Consider the following 13,714-nt stretch of genomic DNA (forward strand, 5'->3'; position numbering starts at 1 on the left):
AACTAAATGGGGGACAAATAAACGCTCGTCCTGTGTACAGTTTGCATATTGTTTACACATGGAAGTGTGCCGCCAACAAAATATCATTTGTCAGGTCATCAGAAACCCTTTTACGTGGGCCAGTGATTCAGAATGAGCTTTCTATTTGGAGCATTCAATGAAAAAGGCGCCTGAGCAATAGGCAGTTTGCCTGTTGGATTTAGATCCAGGTTAGATGGAGCAGTTTACTGGGTTTTCTTTCATTGTAAGTCATAATTTACAAATTCCCTTAAACACACAGCCTCACTCAACAATGTGGTCTTTACACATTTTTATTAAATTGCTAAATATTCAAGCTCAGGCATCCTTGAGGTACTTTTGTCCCATTTACTACATGGGTGGATAGCCACAATGTCTTAAACGGAATCTGTCACCATGATTTTGGAGTAATATTTGTAGTACATAAGTAGTACTAGAGCTAAGGTAAGAACCCCAGATAATTTTTTTTTTATATTTCCCCCATTCCAATATTTAAAGCTACACTGGAATACATTGTTTCCTTGCACACAGGAGTCCCCTACTTATGTTAGTACAGGCCAGCTTTGAGTGATGAGAGAGGGGGGACAGGAGGCAGTAGGAAAATAAAAAAAATTGTGATCTGGCCTTCTTATGTGTAGTGTTACTAATATATTACTGCACGTTTAGTCCAGAATTGTGGTGACGGATACCGTTTAAACCATGTGCTATAAACACTTACGGTTCTTACATGTGTTACCCCAAATAAATGTTTTACAGGCTGAATTATCAAAATAATGTAGAATTCTATATTTGTATTGCTGAAATAGATATAATCTATAAAAATGTTTTTAAGCCCCTACGTATTAAAACCACTGTACGGTACCTGCCAAAATTATCAAATTTGAAAGCTGGAAGTTCTTTGGGTTTAAACAAACAGAAGTGAAAGAGCCAAGCATATCTGGTGTTCCAGTATATCTTATGTTGAAACTCAATCCCTGGATGTTGATCACAGGGCCACAAGTTTAGGACTGAGGAGAAGGATGTATTGTGTCCTGCAGATTTCATGATGTATAGAAAGAATATACTGTACAGGCCTTTATAGCATATGGACTGTGCTATCCATCCAACAGTCAATAAAGACTATGTAATGTCTCCTGAAGCTTCCTTCCCCAAAATAGGTTATCAAGTTGTATTTGTAAATTGGCATTATTAAATTTTCTTTAGTTTATACTCAGCCAGTCTATTCTGATCCTTGCATTCTGATCATTACATTTTATGCAGAGGCATGTGAAAAGGTGGCGCTAGTGAGATGGTTCTCTTTCCCTGGGAGATACCAGAGATTTTTTTTTTCCATGGAGCATTGCCAATAGCTCTTCATACAATGGAGCACTACTCAAATGCTTTCATACTCTGCTTTTCACTTTAAGAAGAGCCAGAACCCTGCTGTGTTCAAGGTATCAGTCTCAGCCAGTCAGAATCCTGCTCTGTACTGATGAGAGACAAGCACACTGAAACAGCTGTCTATGGATGGATGGATGGATACGTCACGTGTATTTGGATTGGCTGTTTTTTATTGTCAGGTTCCAAGGCTTGTTAAAAAGTCGGACTTTGACTCATAGGGAACTATTTCCAGAATGTAGTGCTAGCCAGATGTTTCTCTTTCACTGGATGATGCCTCTTTGCATATATTTTCTTTATTAAGCATTGCCAATGTGTCTCCATACCATGGAGCACTACTTAAAAGCCTTCATACAAACCTGGTGTCTTTATGGAGAGCCAGCATGCTGTCTCAGCTTATAATGAGAGAGGAAGAGAGAGAATTTTAGGAAATTTGCTAATATTGAGATGTGATTGAACCCTCCTTGAAGTACAGTAGACAGACTAAAGACCCCTTTATAATGGCCAAGAATCGCACAGATTATCTCTAACAAGCGTTCATAATAATGTATCGCCAATTACCCAATGAGCGAGCAAAGCGCTCATTCATCAGGTAATCAGATCATTTGTGCAAAAATGATTGTTTACAGCAGCAGATGGTGCCGTGTAAACATGATTTCCTGGCAGCAAACGAGTCCTTATGGGGAAGAGTGATGACAATAGCGATCACTCCTCCCCATACTCTGGAGGAGATTGCTGCATGTAAATATAGTGGTCTCCTACGCTAGCGATCAGCAGATTGTTGGGAAGGAACGCTTCCTTCCTGACAATCTGCTGTATTATCGTCACATGTAAAGAGACCTTTAGAATACATACCAATTTAGCATAATGAGAACTCAAAATTCATAAGGCAACTTCAAGGTATGATCACCTAACAGGAAAATTGGAAAAATCTATAACAACGTCTTTAGATTCGGTGCCCAGTAAGCAGGTTTACTTCCACCTAATATTCTGTCCATTATTAATGATTAATTACTTCCATAATCTGCATTTTATTTCTTCAAACAGTCAAGCTTAGGTTAAGGATTATTGTGTATACATTGGCTTCTGCTCTGTTCCTTTGTTTGCTTATATCTGGATCAACATGCTAATTAAAATGGGGGAAGCTCAAGGACAGGCTTCCCATTGACCTCTCTTCATCTATCTTGGTGCTGAATTGGATCACATTTTTTAATTGAATATGTTTTTATTGGATTTTTCAAAAGTACAACAAAAAAACATAATAATAAGATACAAATAACTATAGTAATGTCAATTAAGTAGTACATTGAGACCATTAACATTTTGACATCAAATTATACAAAAAATTGTATTGATCGTAGATCCAATGAAAAATACTTTATGATACAAAATGCATTGATAAGCAAGTGAAGGAAAAAAGTTTCAGAAGAGTACAAGAAACCTCCATATTGCAACAGAAGTGCACATTTTGTGGAATGGGAGAAAAGCAAAAGCAATTTATGACACCGCACCAATGAAACATTATTGTGGACTGCAGAGTAACAGCTTTGTTAGATTTAGAGGTCTTAGTGAAAGTTAGGAGTGCAGAAATGGGTGTATAAATGTCCAGAAATTCCATTTATGGTGAAAAGAGTCATTGTTTCCCTTCTGATTTTTCAATATTTTTTTCATAAGGAAAGTTTTCAGAGACTAAAAGTTTTAGTTCATCAAGTGTTGGTACCAATCATGATTTCCAATTTCTTGCTATGGGTAGCCTCGCAGAGTGTAGGATAAGGCGGATGATCATTATATTAGTACTGGGAAATGTGTCTGCTCCAATCAAGAGAAGTGCTAGTTCTGGTGTTAAAGCACGATTTAGAGATCTTAGCAAGGTAGACACCCCAGGCCAAAAGGAAAGAAGGAGTGGGCATTTCCAAAAGCCTATATTGCCACAATTACGCCAGAAAATTGGTGAGGAGGAGGGATAGATGTGCATAAAGGAGTGTAGTACCATCTGAGAAGTTTTTTGTATTGTTCCCAGTAGGATGCGCAGAGTCGCTTTGCATGCTTATGACAATGCCACCTTCCAGTGAAAATGTTTTAGAAAAGTAAGTTTCCCGCTTGAGGAGATGAGGAATCTTTTGTTTTGAAGCCAAGTGTCGTGTGATAACAAGGAGTGCTGTGGTTGTATGCCTTTGTAATGTAAGGCAGGGCTAGGATGGAGAAGATCACTCAAGAAGATCATTTAGAATGGGAGGGATAAGTGCTTCTTCAATGAATTGACAAAACATAGTATTTTTCTCTGTTCTACCTAGCACTTCTCCGACCGCTTGAACCCCTACGTTTTGTGGTATCCTAGTGTACAGGCTTTTAATTACTTTTAATGATAAAAGGGAGAAGGGTTAAGAGTCTGGACGCTACCACTTTCGTGTACATTTTGAGATTGGCATTAAGGACAGAGATGGGACAAAAGTCTGTAGGAGTTATGGGAGTTTTACTGGGTGATGATATTAGCTTTAAGAATTTCAGCAAGAAATTGGCATTACAGTATGTTATTGCTAGCTTGAAGACATTGCATAAATGAAGCACCAGTGATTTATGGAATGATTTGACGTATTCTCTGGTGAAGCCATCAAGCCCTGGGGATTTACCTAGTTTATGTGAATTGATGTTGTTAGAACTCTCTTATTCTGATAGGAGTGTTTAAAGAATCATTTTGTTTAGGCTTTAAGGCTGGTAGCTTTACTGAATTTAAAAAAGGTGTTTATTTAGGGGGAAGTCAGTTGAGGAGTAGCTGGGCGTGCACAAAGATTGTACTGATTATGAAAATATTTGCTGAATTCAGCAGCTGTTTCCTGGAGGTGAATTATTTTGGAATTGTGTGAGCAAGCATTCAGCTATACTAGATTTCACTTAGGCCGCTTTATTGGGCCACTATATTTTCCATTAATTTGCTAGCATTTCTATAACAAATTGTAGTCAGTCTTTTTCAGGATTTATTTTGTTTGTTGAATATTGATTCTAAGTGTTTTTGCAGGGTAAACTTGGCTTCCTGTAATTTGGTTAGCAATTATGGATTAGGATTTACTTGGTGTTGGCCCCCAATACTGCTATTCTCTCTAAAAGATTATGGGTTTCTTTATGGTGAGATTTATTAAATCAGCATTCCATAAAGAGAAATAATTAGTAGCTGTGGGGCATTAAGTGTAAAGTAATCTTGTCGATCAGTGGTGAGGTGTCTCAATTTGATTTTAGAGAAAATATCAATTTGTTATTTCGCCATATGTACTGTATGTGTTAGTTGGGAAATTAGGGACACGTATAATCGGTGTAATAACTGCATCAGATATCATACAAGTCTTCCTGGTGAAGCCAGGGACCCAAATCTATTGTGTCTCAATGTGGTGTCCATACATCCATTGTGGACAATAATAAAGTCTGCACAAATAATTTACCTACCTGTAATTTTTGGTGCTAGCTTCATTTTCACTGTGTTCAAAGATGAGACTTGAGAAGAAATGGGTGCTTAAAGATTGACTATTGTGTAGATAACATCATTGATAATGTTTATGAGTACAACAAATCTTCCTCCCTTATTTAAGATAACATTAATTTCCTGAAACGTGACAGAGGTGTGGATGGTTCTACATACCCCAGAGTTCTTTTTGTGGTGTTGTAGTAGTATATACTGTATCAGGGTACCATTTGTAAGTAAAGTTTGGTGGGTTCTGGTGTTTGATGTGGAATTCCCATATGCAGATTAAGACTGCATGGGAAAGTCTTGCTTCCTAGGAGTGATCTTTTGAGAGACCTGTTCAACCCCATAGACCCCTGACAGTAATTGACTGGAGTTTAAGAGTAGTGTTGAGCGAGCATGCTCGGCCGAACACCATCGCGATGCTTGGCACATCGCAGTATTCGCCTGAATACCTCGTGTGTTCAAGTCAGTGTATTTAAATCCAATTTAGCCTATATTTCTGAAAAGTTTCTGCTGGGAATTGAACTCACAACCTTCTACATTAGAGCCAAGAATCTTAACCACTATGCTATACAGCTACATGTTACACTATATAAATATGAAATGATACTTCTGCTGTATAGGAATACTTACTACATGACAAACTAACACAGTTTATCATTCAGCTTTATAGCTGAGTGGTTAAAGTCCTTTCCTCTAATGTAGAAGGTTGTAAATTCAAATCCTGGCAGAAACTTTTCAGAAATAGAGGCTAAAAAAGTTTTTAGCCATAATATATTTACATACATTATAATATGTTTAGAATATATAATATATTATAATATATGCAAATATATTATGGCTAAAAACATCAGTAGTAGTTTCCCACATATTATGCATTCATATATATCAGAAGTATATATATATATATATATATATATATTTATAGTGATGGACAAACATCGGCCGGGATGATTTGCGAATGCGTGTTCACGATCAAATGTTTATTCACTTTAATGACAGGCGAACCGGAAAATACAGGGCACAGTATAATACACTAGAATCTATATAATATAAAGATATTAGCCCTACCCCGAATAATAATACAATTATGTGGTCATTTATTGTATAGAAATATGTCTATGTTAGGCGTATTTCTGACACAGATTGTGGCGCAAAGGTCTTAAGCACCGCAAACTGCATATTTTTCCTGCTCATGCCAGGTCTAAAAAAGGATGGCGTGGGCAGAGAAAGGGATACAGTTATGGCCATCCAGTTATTGGATACCACATAGATTGACCGGATATCACCTCTGTAAAGTGACCGGATAACACTGCCATACCGTGACCGGATAAAAGGGTATAAGAAGTCACAGTAAAGGGAATGACTAGGGGCACTGCAGGATGTTAGGGGGCACAGTATGGGGTGGGGGGCACAGTCACATGACCCTGTAACATTAGAAGGTCCTTATGGTGAAAGCGATTCATATGCCACCATAATGAGAGGCAGAGGAGTGAGACAGGGGTGTAATTATGTGGCTAGAGATAAAAAATGTCCAGTTGGCCAGTACAGGCCCCAAAAATTAGGCAAAAGGCATTCACCTGACAGCAAAGAATATGGATTTTGTGGCTGGAGGTACATTAGGCGGTCACAGGATAAATATGTAACTGTCGGCCAGTACAGGCCCCAAAAATTAGCCAATAGACATTCACCTGACAGCAAAGAACTTTAGATTCTTTGGCTGGAGGTACATTAGTCGGTCACAGGATAAGGGCTCATTCAGACGGCCGTATGCTGTCCGCAAAAATACTGAATGCTATCCGTTTTTTTGCGGATCCGCAAAAAAACTGATCCGCAAAAAAACTGATAGCATTCTGTATTTTTGCGGACCCATAGACTTCAATGGGGCCATGTCCTGATTTTCACGGACAAGTATAGGACATGTTTCATTTGTTTTGCGGAACTGTGGAATAGAAAAGGGCCCCATAGAAGTGAATGGGTCAGCATCTAATCTGCAAAAAAACGGATCCGCATTTTTGCGGATAGCATACGGCCGTCTGAATGAGCCCTAAGAATGTAACTGTCGGCCAGTACAGGCCCCAAAAAATTGACAATAGGCATTCACCTGACAGCACAGAACTTTGGATTCTGTGGCTGGAGGTGCATTAGGCGGTCACAGGATAAATATGTAACTGTCGGTCAGTACAGGCCCCAAAAATTAGGCAATAAGCATTTTATGCAGCTATATATACATAAGGCAAGGACCATTCTTTGTTCTGGGTGGTGGGGGCTGACATGAGGAAATTCAATTACACATGGTCATCACAGGTGTTCAATCCCTCCGAGATCCATGCCTCATTCATTTTTAAAAATCTGAGGTAGTCCACACTGTGAGATAGGCAAGTGCGCTTATCGGTCACGATCCCTCCTGCTGCGCTGAATGTCCTTTCGGACAGGACACTCAACAAGGGGCAAGCCAAAAGTTGCATGGCAAATTGTGCCAGCTCTGGCCACAGGTCAAGCCTGCACACCCAGTAGTCAAGGGGTTCCTCGCTTCTCAGAGTGTCCACATCAGCATTTAACCCGATGTAGTCGGACACCTGTTGGTCTAGGCATTCCCTGAGACTGGATCTGGAGGGTGGTTGTTGATGGGTTTGCTGCAAGAATGATCAAATATCCGAAGTGACCAACACATCTTAAAACCGCCCTCTTTTTGCAGGCGCGGTAGGATTGGTACCCACACCTGTTTCGCTGTGGGTGGAAATTCCTCTGCCAGTGCCCGCAACAGCAGAATGCAGCATCTCTCGCAGCAAGGCCTGGAAATGCTGCATTCTGACAGCCCTCTATGATGCTAGTAACATGTCCGCCATTTTGTGTTTTTACCGGGGTCTAAGTACGTTGCCACCCATTACAGGTCCTTGACTGGAGCATGAAGGCCCCCATTTGCACTAAATTGGAAGCGGTGGAGCGCCATGGCTCCTGCTCATCGCCCAGGAGAATGTCGTCATCAGTCTGGCCACCAATGATTTTAATACTGGGGAGGGAGGGGGGTCTGGCTCCTGCTGCCAGGCAGCAGGGGGCAGTTATGTACACAGTTCTCAGTATATTCTAACTTGAAGCATCCCCATCACCATAGGAACGCCTCTCTGTTAGAATATACTGTTGGATCTGAGTTTTCACTCAGATCTGAAAAAGCTAATACTATTATTTTCCGTTACAATCATGTTGTAACGGAAAAAAATAAAGTGAAGTTTGGGTCCCCATTGACTTCAATGGAGTTCAGGTTCGGGTCCAAGTTCGGCTCAAGTTCGGGTCCCGAACCCGAACTTTTTTTAAAAGTTCGGCCGAACTCCCCGAACCCAAACATCTAAGTGTTCGCTCAACTCTAGTTAAAGGTTTAAATAATGTTTGGGGGGGGGAGTGTTCCCAATGAGAACACAAAAAACTGAGGCACAATCTGAAATTAGCAAGGGGTAACTTGAAAAGCAATGTCAAGAAATATTATTTTACTGAACAAGGGGTTGAAGCTTGGAACAAAGTTCCCGGAACATGTGGTTGGGAAATCTACAGTAGATGAATTAAACCTGCCTGGGATAAACACATGCTTATCCTAAGATAAAAAAAATGAAATAATATAAAGGCAGACGAGATGGACCAGGTGATCTTTTTATGCCGTCAATCTTCTATGTTTCTAGGAGTCTATAAACAGAACAGTGGGTAAGGTTAGCAGGAAAAAAAATATTCTGTGCCGTGATTTTTAGGATGGAACTTTGAGTATCTTAGGTGATTCTTGGTAAAGTGTTTCACTTCAATGTGGTTCTAGGAGACCTGGAGAAAATTAAAGGGAGTCTGTCACCTCCATATGGCCATATACAGTGCTTACATGGTTCTGTAGCACACCTATACAGGATTGTAACGGTACCTTTGTTCTTTTCTTTAGACTTGCACCAGCAGGAAAAGCGAAGTTTAATTCATATGCAAATGAGCACTCGCAATTGCCCAGGGGCGGTGTTCAGTGTGTAGGTGCCCAGGCAGCTCTGCCTTCTTTTCACTTCACTCCTCCCCAGTCTCTGCCTTTGCCCGCCCTCCAAGATTCTTGCCTCATTGATAGGTCCGGACTTGGAGGGCGGGCAAAGGAAGAGGCTGGGGAGGAGTAAAGTGAAAAGAAGGCAGAGCAGCCTGGGCTCCTACACACTGAACGCCGCCCCTGGGCACTTGCAAATGCTCATTTGCATATGAATTAAACTTCGTTTTTCCTGCTGGTGCAAGTCTAAAGAAAAGAACAAAGGTACCGTTACAATCCTGCATAGGTGTGCTACAGAGCCATGTAAGCACTGTATATGGCCATATGGAGGTGACAGACTCTCTTTAAGGCGTTTATCCACTAAAGAGATGATGTGAGTGACTCCATTCCTGGTGAAAATTATTTTCTTTGGGAAACCATCATTTATATGGGATGCTGCGAAGGTGGAGAAATTGTGTTATTTCTGAGAGAAACCTCCTGGCTTGGATCATTGATTGGTAGGGGTCTGGCAGCTTTGGTAGTTTTCTGAAGGCCTGCACGAGTTGCTCTTTTATGCAGAAAAATTAATGCAAGCAATGGTATTCAGTGTGAGGGAGAATCGAGTGGAAAAACCTTTGGAGATATTTAGAAAGCTTTGAAAGAGGGAACTTTTCAGGGATGCTACAGAATTTAACGATGGTCTTTTAATATCTATCTTAGAGGTCCGCAGTCTTAAGCTGGATTATTACAAGTTCATTTGTAAGATTATTGTAGGCATCAACTAGATCATTGTGGGCCTGGAGAAAATTACTCATGTACCCTTTCATCTTTGTGTTCACTAATGGTGGATGCGAGGTTGGTGATGGTCTGGTTGATGTTCTTTTGTATAGAACAGCATAGGGCCATCATTTCAGAAAGGTTTCTGATGCGGCCTGGATTTTTGTAAGTATGGCCTTAAAGGGATCCTTTCACCATGAAAATGCAAATTAATCTGCAGGCAGCATGTTATAGAGCAGGGTGAGCTCAGGAGATTAATATACAGTTTTGTGGGAAAATATTCAGTAAACTTTGTGTTTCATTCATTTGAATTTCTATCAGTGATTGACAGCTATGTCTGTATTCACAGTCATAGAGGGGAGGCTGTCAATCACTAATTGGACTGCCTCCTGGACTTCAAAGCCCAGAATGAGCATGGATATATATATATATATATAGTACAAGTTTAAATCTTTTCCCTCAAACTATATATCAATCTGCTCAGCGTCACCTGCTCAGCATGACAGGTTCCCTTTAAGGGCATCTTCAACACTCAGTGGACAGGATCTTTCTGTCTTGTTACAGAGGTTTTGCATGGTGTCCCAGTTTGTTTTTTGATTTTCTGGACTGGCTTATGGAGAAGTGGAGTGAGGCGAACCATCTGTGCCGCAGGTCTTGTTTCACTATTTTGCCAAGCTCAAGATGGCAGCTGTTGATAGTTCGGCAGAGACTGTTGGTAGTTAGGTCGGTTGATCGGGGCTGCGTTGGAGTAACTAAAGAGCTCCCCTCAGAATCATCCACACTTGAACGGAAGTCAGAGAGGTAGTGGGGAGCTCGAACAGCCACGTGGCTTGAGTCAGCAAAGCAGCTGGAGCAGGATTGGGGTCTTTACTATTGCTGGAAGATGACTGCACAAAAGAAAGTCTCTTAGAAGACTTCTTCATGGTGCGCTGGGACTATTCCAATAACTAATGGCCTGGTAGCACTCCTGCAGTGAAGACCAGATCCCTTTATAGGGGTTAAAGGGTGAAATACAGAGGACTGCCAGGGTAATGCCCTTAGGACTAGCCCCAAATCAAGATGGGAAGTTTTACACACCCACTGTCCATTATACATTTTAAGCATCATGTCTGGAGTTAACTAGGCACTACTGATCACCTGTCCAATACTATTCCTAAAGTGAAGCTGGTAAGAGCATCATGCTGTGTGTGTGGAGGGGAAGGGGAGGTGGGGGGTTGAGCAGCGGGGACAGGGAGACTGGTCAGGGTTGAGGGAAAGATGAATGGAGCAAAGAGCAAAGATATTCTCAATAAAAACCTAATCCAGAATTCTCTGGACCTCAGACTGGGTTGAAGATTCACCTTCCAATATCAAGAAAGGGGGATACACTAAAACTGAATGGCGTGCGAGATTGATAGACCATATAAATAATAAAACATCCCTAAAAGAAAATAAACTATAAAACAAATCAACATCCAATATTCAAAAATATATAACAATCTTTATACACGCTGCCACAAAATAATTTTAAGCAGTTAAAGACCTCTGAGGAAGCTTATATTCAATGGTGATATGTGTGTGGTGAAATCTGTGTACGCCCCTTGCCTGGACAACCCTTACTACAATACGGCTATAGATTCTTGATCTTTGATATTGGAGGTCATGTTTTATATTTTCATTGTTTCATTGCCACATATTTGTGAATGTCTGGCACCCATTGTTGATCTTATTATTGAACAGGATGATGCAAGCGGATCATCTTTTGTTGAACATTTGAGAATGAGTCCTCCAGGGACACTCAGCTGTAGCTAATAGAGGGTGACAGTTTCCCTACAAACTAGCCATTAGTGATATAGTGCAACATGTTAATATGAAGCATATAGAGGATGGACAGGACAGACTGTGGTAATATGGGGTTGTGGTACTGAAGACTTCCTACAAATGCCGCTGCTCATTATCCATATCCCTACCATCCTCTCTGTACTTCATGTCTCATCATGAGCTCCATTCCTACAGATCTTCAGCTGAGGATCATATTAAACTGTCTTCAGGATCATAATCCCTGACAAGTAGAGCAGAGAGGAGGATGAGGCAGCTCTTTAGCTCAGTGTTGTGAAGTAACTTATCCCCTGTGTGATTAGGACAGGTTTTGTGTGTACTAATAGGAAAGCGACCAATTTATTTCTCCTGATGATTGCTCCCCAGATAAAGCGAGCCATTATAACTAATGACAGGTATTTGGGAATATATTAATAATCAAGTTGTAGTTAAGTATTTTTAGTAATAATATTTTCTTATTCCCGGGGAACCCCTTTAATGCATTGGTGTGAGATTTTGTAAGAATTTCAGATGCAGAATTTAGATGCAACCACTGCGAGTAGATTATAACAAATCTGTAAATAATTCCTAATACTTCATTAAGCCTTACTTATATTTTCATTTATACCTTGTTCATTCATATACGATTTATATACATATTATAGTTGCATAGTATTTGTTGTATTGTACATTTAATTAGACAAACGGTCTGTAAATGTAATAAAAAGAAAGAAAAAAGGTATTTACAAGTATAGACTAACAATATAAATGTGTCATCTGGGTTTTCAATTTATTCATATTTCTGTTTTCATAGTAGATTTGCTGAATTTGAGGTTTTGAGATCATGAGATGGTGCTGACCGGATCTGAATATTTTCTTTTGCTGTTTTTACTTTCAGACTACAGAACAGGGCCCTGCTTCACTCAAGTCAGCAATCAGATGTGTCAGGGTCAGGTGACGGGTATCGTATGCACAAAAACTCTCTGCTGTGCAACCATTGGACGTGCCTGGGGACACCCATGTGAGATGTGCCCTGCTCAACCACATCCCTGCCGTCGTGGCTACATTCCCAATGTACGCAGTGGAGCCTGCCAAGGTAAACTGCTTCATACTAATGTCTATTTGTAATAAATTAATTTCCTGTAAGTAAAATAAATCAATATATTTTACTGTGAAGGCAATAATTATACTACTACTTAAAAAGCCCATGACAATCATATCAGCTACTAGACCTACATTTTACTTTTAAACTTTTTTTGTGAACATACACTAGACCCATTCAGCTAAAATGCTTTATGATATGTTATAAGTGGATAAATGTTAATTTATAAAATATATTCATGTAAGTTAGTGGTTATTAAACCATTTTTAGCAAAAGGGTCATAGTGGAGACCTTTCTGAGGAACACTTAACTAACTTACAGTCAGCATTGGTCATATGACTCTGTATGGAGCAGCTATATAGCTACAGTTTCAGGAGTAGAGAAGAATAGTTCATACCAGTAGAATAATGGCTACATGACCCTTTTCAAATGCATCAGATCCATAACACTGCCCCGATGTTAGGCACCAGATGTAAAATTACTTAGACAACCAAAAAATCTAGACTCCAAAAACATAGGGTGTCATTTATTAACCAGAAATATGCCTAATATAGGCATATTTCTGGGGCAGATTGCGGCGCCATTGTCCTTTTCGCCGCAATCTGTGACTTCTCCCTGCTCACTCCAGATATAATTACTAGAATCAAGGGCATCCTGTTAATCAGAATACCATGCAATATAATACTAAAGCGTAATTATCTTAGCACCTACAAGAATATTACATTATGTTTTAGTGTTACATAGATTTTAATACACACCTGAAATTTAACACAAATGTGCCTATCTGTAGAATTTGATTAGGTAATTATAAAAACTGTTGGTTTTAGACGACGAGACATTGGGATCTGCTGCGATGTCTGCATTTTACATGTTTATTTTGAGCATAGCCAGTATATCACAACAGAGAACAAAGACATAACTAAGTGATAAAGTAAGAAGCAGGGGGTGAACTGGTCAAAGGCTATAACAGACAGAAATAACTATTCCCCAGTGACATTAGATTGTGCAAGAACCTTTTCTCCTTTCCTAATTACAAAATCCTTTATGCATTCTGATGAGCCCGACTAGTTAAAGTCAAATTAATATTCCTATGGCATACTAAGTAGCATGTGCAATCATTAGCATATTTCATAGTGATGTTGCTATGAGCAAGGTGACTCCATTTGGTAATGCTTGCACCACGCCACAAATCCTGGCTATAAAT

General features: G+C 39.8%; 1 protein-coding gene across 1 annotated transcript in view; it reads left to right on the forward strand.

Annotated features, from left to right (window-relative positions):
- Window positions 1–13,714, forward strand: part of FBN2 (fibrillin 2) — a 340,887-nt gene that overhangs the window by 118,196 nt on the left and 208,977 nt on the right. The window contains exon 6 of the mRNA XM_044275860.1: window positions 12,307–12,504. Coding sequence (XP_044131795.1) covers window positions 12,307–12,504 — 198 coding nt within the window. The remainder of the gene's footprint in view (window positions 1–12,306; window positions 12,505–13,714) is intronic.

Source organism: Bufo gargarizans, chromosome 1 (assembly GCF_014858855.1).
Source record: "Bufo gargarizans isolate SCDJY-AF-19 chromosome 1, ASM1485885v1, whole genome shotgun sequence".
Taxonomy (NCBI): domain Eukaryota; kingdom Metazoa; phylum Chordata; class Amphibia; order Anura; family Bufonidae; genus Bufo; species Bufo gargarizans.